Below are 21961 nucleotides of genomic sequence, written 5' to 3' on the forward strand. Positions count from 1 at the left end.
ATCTAAAGCTTTTGAATCAATCCTTAACCGGGAGATTCAAAAGCATCTTTCCACTTCTGATCTTCTATCTGATCGCCAGTATGGGTTCCGCAAGGGGCGTTCTACTGATGACCTCCTTGCCTTCTTAACTGACTCTTGGTCATCTTCTCTTAGCCGTTTCGGTGAAACCTTTACTATTGCGCTTAACATATCAAAAGCCTTTGATAGGGTCTGGCACAAATCTTTGTTTTCCAAACTACCCTCCTACGGTTTCTATCCTTCTCTCTGTACCTTTATCTCCAGTTTCCTTTCTGACCGTTCTATTTCTGCTGAGGTAGACGGTCACTGCTCTTCCCCTAAACCCATTAACAGTGGTGTCCCGCAGGGTTCTGTCCTATCTCCCACTCTCTTTCTGTTGTTCATTGATGATCTTTCCAAAACGAACTGTCCTATCCATTCTTACGCCGATGACTCTACTCTGCATTACTCAACTTTTTTTAATAGAAGACCCACCCAACAGGAACTAAACGATTCCAGGCTGGAGGCAGCAGAACGCTTAGCCTCAGACCTTACTATTATTTCCGATATGGGCAAGAAGAACCTGGTGTCCTTCAACGCCTCAAAAACACAGTTTCTCCACCTATTCACTCGACACAATCTTCCAAAAAACTATCCCCTATTCTTTGACAACACTCGGCTATCACCTTCTTCAGCACTAAACATCCTCAGTTTTCCTCAACTGGAAACTTCATATATCTTCTCTTACTAAATCAGCTTCCTCGAGGCTGGGCGTTCTGTACTGTCTCCCCCAGTTGTTCTCCCCCGCACAGTTGCTATCCATTTACGGGGGCCTTGTCCGCCCTCGTATGGAGTACGCATCTCATGCGTGGGGGGGGCTCCACTCACACAGCTCTCTTGGACAGAGTGGAGTCTAAGGTTCTTCGTATCATCAGTTCTCCTCCTCATACTGAAAGTCTTCTACCTCTTACAGTCCGCCGCCATGTTGCCTCTCTTACTATCTTCTATCGATATTTTTATGCTGACTGCTCTTCTGAACTTGCTAACTGCATACCTCCCCTCCTCCCGCGGCCCCGCTGCACACGACTTTCTACTTATGCTCATCCCTATACTGTCCATACCCTTTATGCAAGAGTTAACCAGCCTCTTTATTCTTTCATCCCTTACACTGGTAAACTCTGGAACAGCCTTCCTTTGTTTATATTTCCTCCTGCCTCTGACTTGAATTCTTTCAAGAGGAATGTATCAAGACACCTCTCCTCCCGAAATTGACCTCTCTTTATTTGCCGCTCATCACTTTTGTCTCTGTAGGAACATCGATTAGCAGGCTTTTCCTTTACACCTTTTTTTGTTGCTCTTGAGCTGTTTCTTTTGCTGTAAAAAGAATATCTCCTCTTTTCCAGAAGAAGCAAAACCTATTTAGGTCGGCTTCATTCTTTAATTGAACCATTAGGAATGCTTGCTTTATGTCAATTAGCATTACAATTTTATTTGTTTGAAAGTAAAAAAGCAATTCTAAGATAGAACCCATTAAGTCTATTCCAGTATAAGCTGACTCATTAAAATAAGGTAATTTTTTTGTTGGATTTCAAAGAACAATTAAAGACAGGTCTTATGTTAGTTGTTACCTGTTCCTCCATCTTAATGACTGGCCTATGAGGAATCCAGATATATTTATTTCTTCTTTTATTCCGTCCTCTTTCTGTGTATCGAACACCTCTTGGTATTTATTGAGGAAACCGTTTCTTTTTAGGTGATTCACGGTCCGGTCTAATACTTTTAATGCAACAAAGTGATTGGAAGTGACTGAATTTATTTTATCTAGATACCAATGCAATTCTACATTATAGTACCCATCTTTGAAAATTATACCTTCTTTAAATTTATCAATTTCGTCTATCAAAGGACACAAATTATCGGTCGTCCTTCTTTATACCCATATATTCTAAACTAAAGAGATGGTATTGTCCATTATCAACTTCGCTATCCTTCAAAATATGCGCTGACGGGTTAAAGTATGATTTTAGAGGATCCATAACTAGATTCTTCATTGTCTTTGTTTGAGGGCTTTTAATCTCCTCATTGCTCTTTTTCAAGGATTTTATTAAAAATTTACTCTGGTTGTTATTCAAAAAGTTAAATACTGTTCCCATAGTGGCAACATTGTTATTTAAGACTAGACAGGAACCACCTACTGAAGACGTGTACTGGAAAATATCATTTCCCAGCACCATACCCACTGTTATTGTTTCATGGTTTCTTTTTTCATAGAAAGTCTCATCTGAAAGGCTAATGTTGTTAAGTTTGAAGTTATTAATGAATTCATTCGTTCCTGGACTTCAAAGTTCTATCTACTTGCAAAGGGACAAAAACTAATCCTTTATCTAGTTTCATCCCTGTGGACATTTACTTGAATTCTTTAGTTTTTGGCCTAGGTAAGTGCCTGCTTCGCATTCCAAGGCACGTAATTCATTGACATCCTGGCATAGATCTTTAGCTACCTGTGTCTATTAAACATCTTACTTGCCTACTTTTCTTTCCATTTTTTTAAGTTCAGTGTCATAGTAGGAAGCAATTTAGATGAATCAAGGCTTCTCTGGGCAAAACACAAACTTATACTGGTCTTTGGTTTGTGGTCTGAATTATTTAGCTAAGGACACAAAGGAGTTATGTGTTCTCTCCTTTTGCACAGCTGACATGCAAACCTCAACCTATTTTGTTTGCCATAACAAACAGATTCATTATGCCCTGAACCGGCGCACTTTATCATAAGGACAAGTCTCTGAGTCTTTCTTCTTTATCTTCAAAGCTGTTGAAATTAGAGCATTTACCCAGAGAATCCCCTGTAGTATCACACAACATGCAAGTTGATTTTTTTGCCTTATTGAATTATATAAACTTTTGCATTGTACTCTTATTTTCTTTATCATTTTTTTTTTTTACTAGATTTACATACTGATAATGTTTATTTATTTGAAAGCTTTATTGAAGGTTTTATCAAAGGTCTTTTTCTTAACCGGTGCAGTATCATTTAATGTTTTTTATTGCTTCATTATAGTTAGAAAAGATGTCAGGTATGGTTGGGAAATTATCAGACAACCTATGTACTAACTATCTTTTTTTAAAGCCACTGGTAGCTTGTTAAAAACTACGTTACTGATTAAAGAATGTCCAGCTGTTCCTTCTTAGAGAAGGTCAATATCATGAGCCTTTAACTCATGTAGATAAAACCTCATTTCATTCAGATATACTTTAACTGATGTATAATTAAAGTCAAAATCCACAGTAGGTGCTGCCTGTAATATGTTTTTTATAAGTTTCATCTATGTGTACTTCACATCAAGAAAGTCTTGCTGAAGCATTTGGATGGCCAAATGGTAGTTGGCATCAGAGATAGCCAAGTGTTTGACTACTGAAAGAGCATAACCCTTTAAATACCCATACAAGTAGAATTATTTAGCAGAGGCAGTTATGTTTTTTTTTTTTTCTGAAACCAATAACATTATTAAATTGGATTAGAAAAGTATTAAAGGCAATCATATCCTTTTTTTTTCTGAAAAAGGTTCCACACTGAAGAGGGGGAGGTTTTTCATAATTTAAATTCAATGTTGTCATTACATCCAGGAATTTATCAGCTGAAGTATTACTAACAAGGTATCTTTGTGGATTTAAATAATACTGATCAAAGTCCATGCTGGCTTACAAATAATATTCTACTTGGGAATCTAGTTCATTATTAAAGTAATCTTCATCATGAATACTCAAATCATATTGTTCCTTCATAATTCTTGATTTGGACTATTTCAGCTTCAATTTCCTTTAATCGGCTTGTACAGAAAGAAGGTGTCAACTGAATAGCATTATTCAATTCATTTAACTTGATGATAATTGTGACTGCGTTTGTGAACACCCCTTTTTCTGTGTAATGAACTGATCAACTTTTTGGGGTCAACCTCCTCATTCAGGTCTTCCTTATCAGATCCAGACATGATACATGATTTATTAAACTATGTTTACCAATAAAACAACCTACTTACTTACTTATTCATTGCAGGGGAGCAAAAAGTATATAAAATCCAGTTATGTTCAGGAGAATATTACAAGGCACGCTCTCAGCCAGAGCACCCTTTAGGATTCAACGCAACAACGCCGGCACATTCAGTTGAACGAGACCAAAAGCCGTTGCCCCGAATCCGAACTACTTACGCTGGTTGAGAGCGTACCTTATCCCTCCCATGACTGCCATTCTGTACTTCAGCAGGCCTTTCCTCTTTAGATGTACTCCATCCTTAAAACATTTGGGGTGATTCAAGTAGTTAGTCGCCCCCAGCAATAGTATATTATCCATGAGTTGATGTTCCTTCAAGGTTTTTGTTTAGAAAAAAATTTAACACCAACCTCCGCTGGTTGAATTCAACAGGCTCTGGTGTCCCGAACCTATTACTGGCGGAGCAGAACCGTGGTTCTATTTGAACAGCTAGCTCATGGCAGTTTGGGCCAACTACTTGTTTCAACCTTGTGTAGAAAGCACTGGCTCTGCTGTTGATCTCACTGTTTGTCACTGAATTAACAATTGAGTAACCCCCCAGAATGGTAACTACAATTTCAGGATTAAAGTTGCCTATTGAATCAATTTCCCCCGGGCTCACCATTGTCCAGCGTCACTGTTCTCTGACACCCAGGTAGACGCTCCAGATATTTCACATGCGAGTGGCCAATTAGTACCACCCGCATATCTATGCAATGGACACGTCCCCCTGGCTAAAACCCCTTTGAATTAGTTTAAATCAAGGAGGAGGTGAGGGAGAGAGCCAGAGAGAGAGAGAGGCTGCCTCTTTGAAAAGGAGTCAGGCTGTAAGACGCAGTTACGCAGCACACGCACACGACCGTTAGCAAACGAGGCCGTTAACCGTTACCAGGCCGGTTATTTACCGATTGTTCATCTTAACTGAAATTATGCTGCGAATTTATACTTTAGCAACACACTGGTAAGGCCAAAATCTTACATACACCGACTCACCTGCGACTTACAAAGACCTTCCTCTCAAGCACCACCTTAAATATCCCTCCCCATGGGCCAGAAGGTACAAGATTTAAGGTATACTTTTGTTTGGAGGGGTTTCAGTTAAGATCGACTGAAGGTGTCGGCGTTGTAAGCCAGCCAGTAGTAATGTAGAGTTAATATTTTGATGGCCACGTTGCTTGCTCCGTGTTCAGCAGGAAGAGTAAAATTGAGATGTTGCTGCGACCGCGCTTCATAGCTGACTGTCTCGCGGGGAAGGTTGATAGTCATGCCTTTAAGGTAAATTACTAAAGAGTTCATTACTAATGCAACCTCTGGGCGGTAAAGTATTGACTTTATTGTGGAAAACTCAACCACTTAATTACCCATTGCTGCTCAGCTTCGGTTTCAGATCCCAGCCCATTTCCTAGATAAGCCTTAATTCCTAACACTGTCTACCACAGCAGTGATAAATTGTCCAGAAAGGAAACTGTCGATAAAGGTACAAAGAGAAGGCTATAATCCGTAGGAGGGTAGTCTGGAAAGCAAAGATTTGTGCCAGATTCTATCAAAGGCTTTTGATATGTCTAGCACAACAGCAAAAGTTTCACCGAAACGACTAAAAGCGGATGACCAAGAGTCAGTTAGGAATGCAATATCACCAGTAGAACGCCCCATTCGGAACCCATACTGGCGATCAGGAAGAAGGTCAGAAGTGGATAGATGCTTAAGAATCTTCCGGTTAAGGATTAACTCAAAAGTTTTAGATATACAGGAAAGTAAAGCTACAGGACAGTAGTTTGTGAGAATGAACGGTCACCCTTCTTAAGCACAGGCTGCATGTAGGCGTACTTCCAGCAGGAAGGAAAGATAGATCTTAACAGGCAAAGACGAAAGAGTTTGACCAGGCATGGTGTCAGCACGGAAGCACTGTTTTACAGGACAATAGGAAGCACTCCATCAGGCCCATAAGGCTTCTTAGGATTGAGAGCTGAGAGGGCATAAAAAATATCATCCTTAAGAATCTTAATAACAGGCATAGTGGAATCAGAGGAGGGAATGAGTAGGAGGAATATGCCCAGAATCATCTAGTGTGGAGTTTTTTAAAAAAAAGTTTGAGCGTAGAGTTCAGCCGTAGAGATAGATGAGACGGCGGTGCTGCCGTCAAAGTTAAGGGGAGGAGGGAAAGATGAAGAAGTGAAATTTTAGGAGACATTTTTGGCTAGGTGCTAAAAGTCTCTGCAATAATTAGAAAAATCAACGTTTTGACGTTTCCTATGGATGAAAAATCTTTTGGTAAGTCGAAGAATATATTTGGCACGATTCCGGGCAGAAATGCAAAGATCATGGTTAGCAGCAGTGCGAAGGCTCTGGCACCTTTTGTAAGCCGCCTCTCTATCTTTGATTGCACGAGAACAAACGTGATTGAACCAAGGCTTTTTAGCGTGAGAGGAAGAGATAGGTGGAATGTGTGCCTCCATTCCAGAGACAATCGCCACTGTGATGCGCTGGGGACACACATAAGGGTCTCTCTCCTGGAAGCAGTAATTATTCCACCGGAAATCGGAAAAGTACACCCTCAGCTTTATTTACTCCAAAGAATCAATGATATCTGTGAGTTTGGAAGTAAGAGCAAATACAAAGCACTAAGTATGATATATATCCCTGCACACAATATCTGAAAGGTCGTTTTTAACGAGGTTCCAATTGAAGATGAAATTCGACTCATACGTCTGGCAGTATGGCCTTCATAGATGGCATCTTATCAAGGTGGTGTTTATCAAGAAGTCTAAAGTTGTAATATATGGAATCCTTGGTGTTTACAATGGCCTGTCTCCTCTATCATCGCTTGATACAGCGGGACTTCACGTAACGTCAATGTACGGATCAATACGATTTTGTCACGATTTCTTGTCGGCTTTGGACGTAAGCGCTAGAGTCTATTTGAGCGAGTGAATCAAAATCTACGTTCAAGATGGACCAACACATTAATTCCTTTACTTCTAATCTGATTATTTTGACTCTACGAATTAAGCAGATGCGTCGTTACTATTTTCGATGATTATTAACCTACTGTACCCTGCAGATACATTTGTATTTTTTGTTTACACATATTTCCCTGTAGACGAAACTATTTTTTTTTTTTTTACGTCTACGCCTATAGCGCCGGTAGGCTTGCTTGAGGGGCCTGGATGGTAGTCGGCCTCAACCCGTAATGGCGCAGGCAAGTGTTTATAGTGGCGCCATCTTCTCTTAGCTATTGCTGCCCCCCGGAACTCGGGAGAATGTGCAAAAACATCGGCCAACCGACCAACATGATGTTTCTATAGCCATATTGTGAGCATTATTTTATTACGAAGGACTATAGTGAAAAGGTTAGAGTATTAGTTAGGATATATAATTTAGAGGGGCATTGTATCATTGTTTGTTTTCCTCTTACATCACTCACGTCGTTCCAAAGTAAATATAAAATGTGTATCGTAGGTGCAGGTGTTGGTGGCGGAGTTAGTTTGTTCGCATGTATTCTGTATGTCTGTATGGTTAAGTGTTTCATGTATGTTCACCAGATCACCAGTTTTATTATTTTCATCTTCCTATGGGAGCTGGGAATACACACACACACACACACACACACACACACACACACACACACACACACACACACACACACACACTATCCAGCCCTCATATACACATATTAACTCACTCATTCCCCCCTTCCTTTCCTCACTTAAATCCCACCCCAACACACACATTTCCTCATTACCTCATTCACCTTCAGAATACGCCGCCGTGGGCTACATGGGGAAGAGGATTCAGATGAGAAGGACTCGTGTGCTGGCAATGCAGAAGCTTGTGGAGCAGAGGAAGCAGCAGGTGGTGGATCACTCCCACACCTCCCACGACCAACCGGATCACATGCCTAGGACAACAGTGAGTACAACGTCGAGGCGGTGTGGTGAATAGGTGGTGAAGTGAGGGTGAGTGGGTAATGGTGTGGAAGCAAAGGGATCCGGAGCAGGGGTAATTTTATTGAAGTGCAGTTGACTAACAAAACGCGGAAAGGCTGCCGAATCCTTCGACCACGGAGGCTACCTCTTTGGGTAGATGGAGAGCCGTAGATAGAGCGAGTTAGGGCACCCTCCATCCTGTTTCTCTACCGATCATTAGCACTGTCTTTTAACCAGTGCTCCTGTTTGAAGCTGTAGGAATTTACTATACCATCATTTTTAGCATGAACATAGCAATTTCCCATAGGAGGCCAAATAAAAGAACTGGTCCAACAATCCCTACATAAAAGGTTTGACTTGCTACAGTTATAGGATAGACCTTCCGGAACAACCCCAGGTAGTTCGTAGATCCCAATTGTGGTATCACTTAAAATATATAGACCGTTTTTTTAGTGAAAAAATATTTGTCACCCCCGCAGCTCATTCTTGATTTCACTTGCGCTGTAGAGCTTCTAAAGTCCGGGTTGATGGGTGGTCTTAGGCCACTAGGCGGTGACTGAAAAATCCCAGGTGGTTAGCGGCGGATTCGAACCCACATCATGGACAGCGCACCGTATGCAAGGCCGGCACGCAAACCACTCAAAAAAAGAATAAATAGAAATAAAGATTTTCGTTGAGAGTGCACATGTGAACAACCGTGACACGTGTTTGTACGCCTTTTCTAGTTCTTTTTTTGCTTATCGCCAGCCCATTTCAACGGGCTGAAGTGATATATATATATATATATATATATATATATATATATATATATATATATATATATATATATATATATATATATATATATATATATATATATATATATATATATATATATATGTATATCTCAACGAAAATCTTTATTTCTATTTTTTTTTTTTTTTTTTTGTGTGTGTGTGTGTGTGAAGCGTGAAATCAGATATTTTTTCTGTTGTTGGAAGGGTTTTTACAAGAAACAATCAATTAATAAATTGGGTCATACGCTGGGGGCTCCGTCGCCACACCCACCCTACGATACCAAGTACAGGGGTCCCTCCGGGTGAGTCTCCATGCAGGCCATCCTGAGTACTCCTGGCAGGCTCTATCGACATGCTCAAGCCACGAACTCTGTGAGGGTCCACTTGGCCTTCTCCAGCTACAGGATTCACTCTTACAGAGATACCCCGATGAGCAGGGTCGGCTTCTGGGTAGCGTGCCACATGCCCGTATAGCCGGGGTTGGTGCTGACCGACTATGCAGGTAATAGGCCTCGAATCAGTCTCACGGAGTAGTCGTCGGTTTGACACAGTCATTCCAGCGATATCCCCTGATTCTGCGTAGAGACATCAGAGAGGCATCAATCCGCCTCTCCAAGTCCTTATTTAGTGTCCATGTATCACAGTCATATATTAAAACAGGGAGCAGAAGGGACTTGAAGATCCGAATATTTGTCCTTCTACACAGGTATCGACGACGCCATATACTTGTGTTGAGCGAGTCCATAACACCGTGGGCCAAGCCAGTCCGCCTTATGATTTCCTGGAGAGACTCACCATTGTTCTGAACATTGTTCTACCAAGGTATATGAATTTTTTCCGAGGTCTTATTGGCCTCACCACACGCAATAACGACTGTACTGATACCTGAAGTCCCAAGGGCTTCGCCTCCTCTTGCAGTGCCTCGAGAGCCATCACCAAAACCTCCAGCGACTCCGTAAGGATTAATGCATCATCGGCAAACTCAAAGTCAGTGACCTTGGTATTGCCAATTGATGCTCCACAATGACTTTGGTCTACAACTCTGCCTAGTACCCAGTCCACACAAGTATTGAAAAGTGATGGGTCAAGGACACAGTCCTCCCTAACTCCCGCATTCACGGAAAAAAAAGTTGGACAAGCCCAACCCCCTAAAAAACACACACGCTTCACAGCAGTCTCATTCCCAGAATTCAGTCCAGTTAGCAAACCAATAGTCTTTGCAGGAATCCCACGGACTTGCAGAAGATCACAGTGTGCCTTGCGATGCAGTGCGTCAAACTCCGTCTTGATATCGAAGCTCACGTCAATGTTCCACCATTACGCTAAATGTTATTATACGGTTAGTTGTCGATTCACCAGGAGTGAGCTCAGACTGTTCAGGTCTTTCTAGCTTCAGCAGATAGCTGCTTATTCACATCAGCAATAGGTGGGCAAGCACCTTGCCTGGCACACTGAGCAGTGTAATACCACGGTAGTTGTTGCAGTCCTGTCGGTCCCGTTTCCCTTTCCAGATAGGGACAACCAACCCCCTCTTCCAGTCAGGATGAGATGTATCAGACTGCCATACGGCATACAAACTGCGGATCATAGCCTCACCTCCAGCTTTGAGCAGCTCCGCATTGATGTTACAGATACCAGGTGCCTTTCCACAGCTCAAATTTGCCATAGCCTCTCCGACTTCGTCGAGAGAGGGTGGGCTTTCTTCGATGGGTGGATCAGCATTCGCCACCTGCAACCCAGCAACTGGAAGCTGCCCACTTGGAGGGTCTACCGTGTACAACTGCTCAAAGTACTCAGTCCAACGAGCCCTCTGCCCATCCCTGTCCGACACGAGGCAGCCATCAGCTGTTCGGATAGCGCTCACCAGACAGGGATACTCGGAGTGGAGCTTCATCAGGGGTCGGTAAGCAGGGCAGAGATCATTTGCATTTAAATGGCCCTCGACTTCCTCAGCGAGACTCCTGACATACCTCTCCTTGTCTCTCCTCAGAAGAGCTCTAGTCCTACGTGACAGAGCCCTATGTTGGTCCTGATTCCCAGCAAGACGCAGCGCGACTCTGTACAGTATTCCCCACCGTCTCCGCTGAGACAGATCCACTCGCTGATCTCAGGCGCTCTCCAGTGCACTACTTGGCAGCTCGAAGAGTCTCACGTTTAATGGTATCCCACAGTTCTACAGGGTCCTCAAGGGTGCTGAGCACATTGAACCGATTTAAGACTGTCACTGTATACTCCTGAACATATGCCAGTCCTTCAGCCTCTCGAGATGGAACAGAGTACTGTTGCATCTCGAGATACTTCTTAACCTGAAATGAAGTTTGAGTGTTGCAACAACAAGCTATGGCCAGTTGCAAAGAACTGAGCACTTCGGTAAACCCTGCAGTTCTGAAGGATCCTCCAACGAACACTTACGAGGATGTGGTCAATCTCCTTAGCCACCCTTCCAACATCGCTCTGCCAAGTTCAGCGGTGCAGCTCTGGCTTCTGGTACCAAGAACCCGTATATCTCAACCTCCTGAATATTGCTCGTGATATCCTGTATGTGAATGCAACTGCTTTACTCTACAAGCTTGTCTGCTTTTGACACGGATTTGTTCTCGAGCAAGTGTTTGAGATTTTCTTTGCTGGTGCCTACCGAGTAACAGTTATAATGCCCCTGAACGTCACTTGTAGAAAGCGTGACAAGATCCGCCTTCAAATGTTCATAAACATCATCCTGCCTACGCTCAAATCCTTCAACAAATGTCTGAATGGATGTTACTCAGGGTCTACGCAGTTTTTCATTGGAGCCCTGTTGACTAATACATTTCTTGAAGTCTCAAAGTCTCCTTCTTTTTATACGCAGCTGGTGTAACGATTCCAGATTTTCTTCATTAGTCATTGCGTATACTCAGTCTGAAACAAAAAGATGGGGTCTGTCATATGTTTAACGCATAATGACCACAAAGAGGTGATTTTCAGTTAAGTTTCTTGTAAAAACTCTGTCAACAAATATTTTATAGTATTTTGCGCTGCACAGTAATAAAAAAGAATAAATGCAAATAAACATTTTCGTTGAATGAGAAAATATGATACAAGTGTGACCCGTGTTTGTGTGAGTTTTCCAGATATTTGTTTCATATCTCGACCCCACCTCAACGGAATGAAGTGCTACACACACACACACACACACACACACACACACACACACACACACACAGATATATATCTATATATATATATATATATATAGATATATATATATATATATATATATATATATATATATATATATATATATATATATATATATATATATATATATATATATATATATATATATATATATATATATATATATATATATATATATATATATATATATATATATATATATATATATATATATATATATATATATATATATAATACAGATAAAGAAGGCTGTTCCAGTTTACCAGCAAAAGGAGCAAAATAAAGAATGATCATCGATGTACGAGGCTATATATATATATATATATATATATATATATATCTCTTTAAAGAGGTCAAGACATAGGCAGGAAGAAATACAGGTAAAAGAAGTTTACCAACAGAAGGGAGAAATCAATGAAAATGCTGGTTAACTCTTGCATAAGGGATTTGGGCAGTATATGGGTGAGCAAGAATAGAAAGGCGATAAGATTTGAAGCTTTTAGGTACTACAATCATCAATCAGCGATGACTCCGAACTCAATACTCTGGGAATTGGTAATTTTTCCTTTGGGTGATTGGGCAAAACCTGTTCTTATCACTTTCGACATACAATTATATTTTTTTAAAGTTTGACCTATAGCGATATGCTTTTTTGATGGAACCTCTTGGTCGGCCAAGGCAGTTAGTGGTACAGACAGGTATTGTATACTGTAGTGTCCCATTCTTGCTTGGCTCATGCTGCCCCATGAAGCTCCACTTGATCCTCATTAGAAAGTTACAGCGCTACAGCTTTACAAAACCATATTTTAGGCGCGATTGCAATGTGTCAGATGCTGAGTACTTTAGCAGTAGTTTTTTTTTTCTTTAATGAAAAGATAAGAATATTCAAAGAGCCTCAATTATGTTACAGTTTTTGAAATTTTTCATGCGTGTACAAACTCTTATGGACTATTTGTTACACTGCTAGTTTAATATGAATAAACTATAAAAATGTATTTGCAATTAAGTTCTACATCTCATTGGCTAAAGGGCTCTCAAGATTAATGAAAATGATTTATCCATTTCCCATTTCTTTGGGGTAAACAGGCAAGTGTCTGTTTTGCCTAACTGCCAACATGATGATTTGAAATTAATTTATATCATGTCCATAATGTAATCCAAACAATTAAAAAAAAAGTCTCACTTCTAGATATTTTTTGCAACTTTTATATTTGAAAAATAAGATAAAAAGTGATGCCCATTTACCCCAATGTACGGTAGTAAGTTCAACAGATCGACATGTAGTATATCCCTTCCCCCTCTCCTTTACCTACTCCCATGAAGTGTAACTATTTTTTCTTCATGTTTAGAATAAGCTAGGATTCGTAATAAAAACTTAAATCCTCAAGAAGGTATTGGTATCTTCTAGGAAGGTACAAATAAGCATTGAAAAATTAGTTACCATGTTGGATATACCTCGCCCTCCTTCCTCTTGTATTTTTTCCCAGCTGATTGCGATAAACTTAAGGTCAGTACTGACATCCCCGACATTCCAATGACCCTCATACTAATTACTTGACCGAATAGCCCTTGCCTCCCTAGTAAAAATTCAAACAATAAACTGCAGTTGTAGGAGGAACTATTAATATCAAAATGAACAGATAGGTCTTCAACTTTGTGTTACTAAGACTCAAGACCACTAAAACTTCTAAGCTGTTAAGACAAAGACTATGGTAAAACTAAAACTAAGACCAAGCTACCAAGATTAAGATTTATGCTTTACCCAGCCTATGATTATCCGGTAGGATATCCCTCGCCTCCCCGTAAGTGTCACCTTGTTCCAGGAGGTCCGCTACAAACTACACGATCCCAAGACCCACTCGAAGGGAGGAACACTTGAGAACACTATCAACGGACGTGCAGACGAGGAGGCTCCCCCGCCCATCGCCAACCTTCTCCCCCATAAGGATATCAACAAGGTAATGACTTATGCTGAGTTGGAGTGGAGAAGGAGAAGGTGATATCTTGCATGAGTGTTTCGTGTAAAGTTCAGTTGTTACCTTTCTCTGTTGTTTTCTTGGATGTTTCTTTGGTTATCTGTGGGGTTAGCAAGCAAACAGGCATTACTTAGTTGTATGCTCAATTTTATTTATAATCATATATCCCTAGTTAAATTATGTTTAATTTTATTTTAATTCTCCTTTATTATTTCCCCTTTCAACCACTTCTGGTTGCCATCTTACACGTTAATAGCATTTTTTTTTTCTTTCTTTAGTCTGATAAAATTGTTGTTTTTGCAACAACATTATACCCACAAATCCACAAAGTTGTACTCAGCCTATGAATATACGTCCCTCACCTAATCTTCTATACACAAATTGGTAGTGTAACATGATGAATTACATAGCAGCAGCCGAGAGAGAGAGAGAGAGAATGTTGATGATAATGAAGTGAAAAGGAAGGATCAAGGTGACCGAAACCCTCAACATGTAAAAGTTTATGTTCGATTCCCCACCAATATTATTGTTCTGCATAAATGTGTTCGAATCTACTGAGCTGTTTTCAACTATTTAAACGTCTTACATTAACTAATATCGAACCAGGTCCCTTTAGCGTTGCATTTCTTTTATATCTCAGATTCTGGTTTCCATTGTAAACTTAAGATAAGTTTAAAGTTTATCAAAACAGCATAAGTAGGGATATAGAAAGTCTTAAGGGTTGGTTTTGGTCTCTCTGTATGCTGCAAGGGCCTGGAAAAAGTTATAATTTTCTATATTCCTGCTCTCACTCCCTCGCGCCACCCACACTCCACGTTTTTGTAACAGGGCCCCTTTATCTTGTCCATTAAACAGTCACTATGGCAGATTAATTCATGTATACCTCCACTTTGTTCATTTTACAGTAGTCTCGACGTAGCTTTATATCAAAGTTATGTTTAGCAAATACTTTTCTCTTACAGCAAGGGGGGCAGCTCAAGGGCAAAAGCAACAATAATGAAAAAAAAGGCCGTTAGACGCTGCTTCAAACAAAAGTAGAAAGAACGAAAGGACAATTTAGGGTGAAAATGTGTTTTGATATTTTTCTCTTGAATGAGTATTAGTCGTAGGCAGGAGGAAATACAGACTTAGGTGTCTATTCCAGAGTTTACCAGAGGAAGAGATAAAAGAATGAAGATGTGGGTTAACTCTTGCATAAGGGATCTGGATAGAATAGGAAGGAGCAAGAGTAGAGTCTTGTGCAGCGGGACCACGTGAAGGGAGGAGGCGTGCAGTTAGCAAATTCAGAAGAGTAATCCACATGAATGTATCAATAGGAAATAGAAAGAGAAGCAACACTGCGGCGAAATTTTAAAGGTAGAAGAAGAATGCTAGGAGGGGAGTTGATGAGACGAAGAGTCTTTGTCTCCAATCTATCAAGCAGAACTGTGTGTGCAGCCCCTCTACACATGAGATGCATACGAGGGCGGACAAAGTCCCTGTATATGGAACACATATGTGAAGGGGAAAATAACTGGCGAAGACGGTACTGGACGTTAACCTCGAGGAAGCTGATTTAGAGAGTAATGAGATGTGAAGTTTCCAGTTAAGGTTTTGAGTTAAGGACAGTCCGAGAATGTTAATTGTAGAAGAAAGGGACGGCTGTGAGTTGTCGAAGAATAGGGGATAGGTGTTTGGAAGACTGTGTCGAGTTGACAGGTGGAGACACTGAGTGTTTAAGGCATTAAAGAACACCAGGTTTCTCCTGCCCCATTCAGAAATTATACCAAAGTCTGAGGTTAAGCGATCTGCAGCGTCCAGCCCAGAATCACGTAATTCATGTGGGGAGTGTCTTACGTTAAAAGATGTTGAGTAATGCAGAGTGGAGTCATTGGCGTATGAGTGGATATGACAGTTTGTTTTGGAAGGAAGATCGTTATTGAACAACAAAAAGAGAATTGGAGATAGGACAAAGCCCTGTGGGACACTACTGTTGAAGGGTTTAGGGGAAAAAAACCGAGATAGATCGGCTGAATGAAGATCGGGAGGCATGCCACGTGCTATATTGCCTTCTTGGTCACTCCTTCTCTAACTAATTACTATAGGTTTATTATCAATCTGTCTGTATCTCCATCCATTTCTTCTCTCGAATTATCGATCCCTTATGTCCCTCCTTCCTTTATATTTTGTTAAACATTTATGTAGCAAATGTAGCTGATTAAACAGGTAAGAAACGGGGTGGGACAACATGTTATATTTTGATTGGTACTTCTAGGTCAGTGGCCCTGTAAACATATGAGTGAAGGTGTAAAGTAAAAGAGATGTGAGAAGACCACTTTTAATGTTAATACGTATATGACGGGCCCGTCTTTCAACAAAATGTAATATAAGAAATCCATTTCATTTTCCCTCTTGCCTCTCACTCACAACCAATTAAATGATATAGGGTCAGGTTCAGTAATCTTTTTTTTTTTTTTATCAGAATTACATCTTAAGAGAGATCAATATCTACATATAAACATGTAACCGAAATAGGTATTATAACTCCTTAGTAAACTATATAATATGAAAGGTCACATACGTTTAGGTACAGTCACAAATACGTGTGAATTAAGTAGTTTAATTTACTAGGAATAACTATAGGAGCGGCTTAAGTGAGAAGAATAGGAAAGTAGCATACAGTACAGTATTTCCCTGCCTCCAAGTCGTACTAGTTAAGGAACTAACTGTGCCTGCCGAGAAATACTTGCGCCGATTCCTCGATCCCGTTCAGAACACATATGTATGTGACCATGGCGTTTTCTAGGTGTCTCAGTGTGTGTGTGTGTGTATGTGTGTGTGTGTGTGTGTGTGTGTGTGTATATATATATATATATATATATATATATATATATATATATATATATATATATATATATATATATATATATATATATATATATAATAATAATAAAAATAAAAATAATAATGATAATAATAATAATAATAATAATAATAATAATAATAATAATAATAATAATAATAAGGATAATTAAAATAATAATAATAATAATGATAACGATAAGAAGACTTGGTTTATTAATCTTTGGCAGCTGCAAGGCGGAAAATTCTCAGACAATAATTATTTTGGCTAATATGAAGATAGATGAGTAGGTAAGGGAGTGTACGGGAATACTAAAAATAGAAACGTAAGTAGGTAGAAGGTATGGTGGTGGCAGAGAGATTAGTGGTGTAGTGTTTATCCCCGCCTCAATTCTTTGGGTAGACAGTTCTGTCTACACAAGTCTTCTAACACATCTCCGACACTGTACTGTGTTTATAGAGGTCGGTGCGCAGTGCACTGAGGGGGTAAGTTTGTTGTTATGCCTGGTTAACTGAGTGAGGGGAAGGATATCGGGTGGTAAAGGTGGCGGTGGTGTGGATGGTGCAGCAGGTTCTCGCCGAACTTTCTGAGGGCGTCCTGGTGCCTGTCAGAGGGCCTTGAAAGACTCAGGATGATCAGGGCATTATCGTAGGTGTGGTAAGTAGGGCCTAAAATGACCCTGAATACCCGCTTCTGAACCCTCTCAAGCTGCTGTCGTTTGGTGGTCAGAGAGGATGACCACTCTAGTGAGGCATACATGAGTTTCGGCAGTATATAGGATGGGTATATACTGCAAAACTCTGCAACAAGTGTTGTACATACAGAGCATATGCAGCTTGTAAGAAGTTGCTCTGATGGTGCTGGTGACATGTGTGTGTGTATGTAATTTACCACGGCCTGATCACGTGTTGGACTCGTAATCGCCAGCAGGTACCCTCCCGACATGAGCAAGTGATGTTTAGAGTCAGTCTATGGGTATTGCCAGGACCCATGCTCAAGGGGGGACAGTAACCACTCCTAGTCAAAGGAAATAATCCGGCCTGGGCGGGCTCGAACCGCCGCCCTCTCAGGCCGTGTTTGTGTGTTTTACATTGAAGCCTGTAGCACCGGTAAGCTTTCTTGAGGGTCCTGGTGGTCGGTCCTTGTCCGTCTTGGTGCAGACAAGTGTTCATAGAGGCGCCATATTTGCTTGCGTGTGTGTGTGTGTGTGTGTGTGTGTGTGTGTGTGTGTGTGTGTGTGTGTGAGTCTTTGTGTGTGTGTGTGTGTGTGTGTGTGTGTGTGTGTGTGTGTTTTCATTCACTTGCTTAATGTATACTAACTTGTATGTACTTGTATATGTTTTTTTTTTTTTTTTTTTTTTTTTACAGCAAAGGAGACAGTTAAAGGGCAAAAAAAAAAAAAGGAAACAATAATGAAAAAAAAGCCCGCTACTCACTGTTCCTGAAAAGAAATCAGAGGAGTGGCCGAAAGATAGGTCAGTTTCGGGAGGAGAGGTGTCACGATGAAAGAGTTCAAATCGGAGGCAGGAGGAAAAACATATGAAGGAAGATTGTTCCAGAGTTTACCAGCGTGAGGGATGAAAGAGTGAAAATGCTGGTTAACTCGTGCGTAAGGGATTTGGATAGTAAAGGGATGAGCTTGAGTAGAAAGTCGTGTGCGGCGAGGCCGCGGGAGGGGGGGAGGCATGCAGTTAGCAAGTTCAGAAGAGCAGTCAACGTGAAAATATCGATAGAAGATAGAAAGAGAAACAACATGGCGGCGGAATTTAAGAGGTAGAAGACTATCAGTAAGAGGAGGAGAGCTGATGAGACGAAGAGCCTTTGATTCCACTCTGTCCAAAAGAGCTGTGTGAGTGGAGCCCCCCCACACGTGAGATGTATACTTCATACGAGGGTGTACAAGGCCCCTATATATAGATAGCAACTGTGCAGGGGAGAAGAACTGGCGGAGACGATACAGAACGCCCAACCTCGAGGAAGCTGATTTAGTGAGAGAGGAGATGTGAAGTTAAGTTAAGGATAGGCCGAGGATGTTTAGTATTGATGAAGGTGACAGCTGAGTATTGTCGAAGAATAGGGGATAGGTGTTTGGAAGATTGTGTCGAGTTGATAGGTGGAGAAATTGGGTTTTTGAGGCATTGAAGGACACAAGGTTCCTTCTACCCCAATCGGAAATGATAGCAATGTCCGGAGTCATGTAATTCCTGTTGAGAGGGTCTTCTGTTGAAAGAAGTTAAATAATGCAGAGTGGAGTCCTCAGCGTATGAGTGGATAGGACAGTTTGTTATGGAAAAAAGATCATTGATGAATAACAGGAAGAGAGTGGGTGATAAGACAGATCCCTGTGGAACACCACTGTTGATATGTTTAGGGGAAGAACAGTGACCGTCTACCACAGCAGAGATAGAACGGCCGGAAAGGAAACTGAAGATAAAGGAACAGAGAGAGGGATAGAATCCGAAAGAGGGGAGTTTATATATATATATATATATATATATATATATATATATATATATATATATATATATATATATATATATATATATATATGATTGCCAATTTTATCAAGTATTGTGATTTTTTTGCTTTAAACAAATTTTTTTTACATTTTTTTCGCTTCCCTTCCCTTCCCTTCCCTTGGTATGTATGGTGTGTATATATATATATATATATATATATATATATATATATATATATATATATATATATATATATATATATATATATATATATTCATTGCGTTTTACCTACTTTCTAGTACAGATATTAGGTTCTTGGGCAACTTGTGGCCATAACATTAGTAGTCTTCATAAAGATGTCATCCCACATTTTCCTTTTCTCGTTTCAATTCTAACAGAAAGCAGTGTATTTCGCCTCACCAGCACAGTTTCACTTTATTCCCTTTGTTCTTTCCAATCAATTCAAAGTATATTATTATCCAGAAAATTATAGCAAGCGGTATTCTTTCAATCGTTTATTATTATCATTTCAATGTGTCTTCTAGTCAGCGTCTATAGGTTATACTAACACTCCCCTTTTTTTCAATGTTCATTCAATTTTAGACTTTGTTTTCAGTCTTCTTTGTCTTAGAATTGATGGTGAACACCTACGTACGCAACTGAACTAACTGACACTTTATTTTTTTCTTTCCCATCCTCTAATCCTGCAGGGCCTCAACAAGCTGTATGGTTGCTCACCGTCTGACATCGACAAATACTCTCGGATCGTGTTTCCGGTATGTTTCGTCTGCTTTAACCTCATGTACTGGATCATCTACCTGCATATTTCCGACGACTCAACAGAAGATCTAATCCTACACAGTAGCGAGTGAGAAGGTGCCGTGGAAAGGAGACGATGTACTAAACAAAGAAAAAGAAGTGCTGATACTCATTGTACAAAAAGTAATAATAATACGAACAGTAAAATATACATGAAAAAGAATAAAGATTCGAAAGAAAATAAGAAAGACACATACATACGTTTCATTAAATTTAACATAGGAAATTGAATGGAATGGGTATCCGTTACTCTACAGCAAGCGCTCACATGCACACATATACATGCAGGCGCATATACTAAGATCGGCTTATATTTACAATTACGTAATTTTGCTACGTTAATGTTTCCTTGTGATTCGTAACATTTTGGAACAGGCCCCCTCTTACACGAAGACTTGCATACACACAAACGTACATACATAGTAAATTATAGTCTTTAACTTCTCTTACATCTATTAATTACTGCCCTTGTTATTATTATAATAGATCACAATTGTTATTGTAATTGGTTTGGTGTTCTTTACGGTGCGGATGCGTTTTAGTCATGTGATCGTTATTTTTATCATTACTGTTATTATTATTATTATTATTATTATTATTATTATTATTATTATTATTATTATTATTATTATTATTATTATTATTATTATTATTATTATTATTATTATTATTATTATTATTATTATTATTAGCATCTTTTGGATTGATCGTAAGGAATAGTTTGTAATGTCTGAGATAACAGCATTTACATTACTATGACTTGTCTCAGGTTACGGTAATTCTCATGTAACTGTATAACTGTAATGCAGTGATAATCATAACTACAATTACCCCCTCTAACACTTTCTTCTAGTTATATTTCCCTGTTTTTTTTTTTTTTCTCACTAATTTCCTGCTTTACTCGGTCTCCTCTTACCTGTTTCTTCCTGTTGTATCTACTCTTCCTTTCCTCTTCCTCTTCTTCTTTCCCTCCTCTTCCCCGCCCCCCCCCCCCCCCCCTTTTTTCACGTCTCTTAGCCTTGTGTCGTGAGTTCATTGGAGAGAAATATATCTCTCGTTGCCACGCTTAAACTCGCTTCCTTCCACATCTGAGAACTCAAGGCCCAAGGCTCGGACAAGGGTGGTTCACGCTCTATAGAGAAGATAATACGAAAAAAGCTTGACACGGAACGAGGCCCGCCGCGGTGCATGGAAAGAGGGCAGGAAGGGGAGGAGAGAAGAGTATCCGAATGAAGGAACGGAGGGAAGGATAACACCGCGCCGGGCCAAGTAGCTTAAGATAATGGAGTTACGGAGTGGTGATGACAGTCATTACACAGTCACTCTTTCCACTTCCTTCTTGGAGTACTTTGTATAGTGTGCGTGGCGGCTGTTGTTGCGGCTGATGTTGTTGGTGCTGCTGCTGCCCTGTCTGTCAGCCAGCCAGTTAGTCAGCCAGCAGTCGCGTTTGTACTCTGAGAACGAACTTTGTACTAGACTATCAATAGCTCTTCATCATCGTTCTTACTTACTACTAGTAGGTCATGTGTTGATCCCTTTACGACCTTGTCTAGAGACCTCTAGACTGGGCTATGTTTGTTTCCTACTCCTTCTCCTCCTCACCCTCCTACACGTGATCCTTTCCTTTTATCTCCAGTCCTCGCCCTCGTCCTCTACTTTCTTCATTTCTCACTTTTTTTCAAGAAGCTTTCCTGTACAAAGGCCACCCACCGATCTGCTCACCACACAACCGTTGCTGTTTTCAGGCTAACACGAGTGACATGTCTTTCAAGTGTCTGTTTGCCCCGGGGTACTCATAACCGGGTTGACTACTATTGCAGTAGCGGAGTTGCCTGTCGAGACTTCGTTTATATGCACACTACATCCCCTCGATGGTGATTTTTATGTTGTAGGCCCAAAGAGATTTCTTGGCGGGATCTCTTTGATGTGATAAGTAGATTTCTGAGTTTCATGACCCATTACGTG

The 21961-nt window shown here is 40.3% G+C and overlaps 1 protein-coding gene across 2 annotated transcripts in view; it reads left to right on the top strand.

Annotated features, from left to right (window-relative positions):
- LOC127005568 (gamma-aminobutyric acid receptor subunit beta-like) overlaps nucleotides 1–21961 on the top strand; it is a 120112-nt gene that overhangs the window by 96045 nt on the left and 2106 nt on the right. The window contains exons 6-8 of one of the 2 annotated variants that reach the window (XM_050874504.1): nucleotides 7782–7933; nucleotides 13727–13858; nucleotides 19888–21961. The exon at nucleotides 19888–21961 is cut by the window's right edge and continues 2105 nt beyond it. In XM_050874504.1, the coding sequence (XP_050730461.1) occupies nucleotides 7782–7933; nucleotides 13727–13858; nucleotides 19888–20049 (446 nt within the window). In that variant the 3' untranslated portion in view covers nucleotides 20050–21961. Of the gene's footprint in view, nucleotides 1–7781; nucleotides 7934–13723; nucleotides 13859–19887 lie in introns of both variants that reach the window. The other variant, XM_050874505.1, reaches the window with a different exon arrangement.

Source organism: Eriocheir sinensis, chromosome 30 (genome assembly GCF_024679095.1).
Source record: "Eriocheir sinensis breed Jianghai 21 chromosome 30, ASM2467909v1, whole genome shotgun sequence".
In the NCBI taxonomy this organism is placed as follows: Eukaryota; Metazoa; Arthropoda; class Malacostraca; order Decapoda; family Varunidae; genus Eriocheir; species Eriocheir sinensis.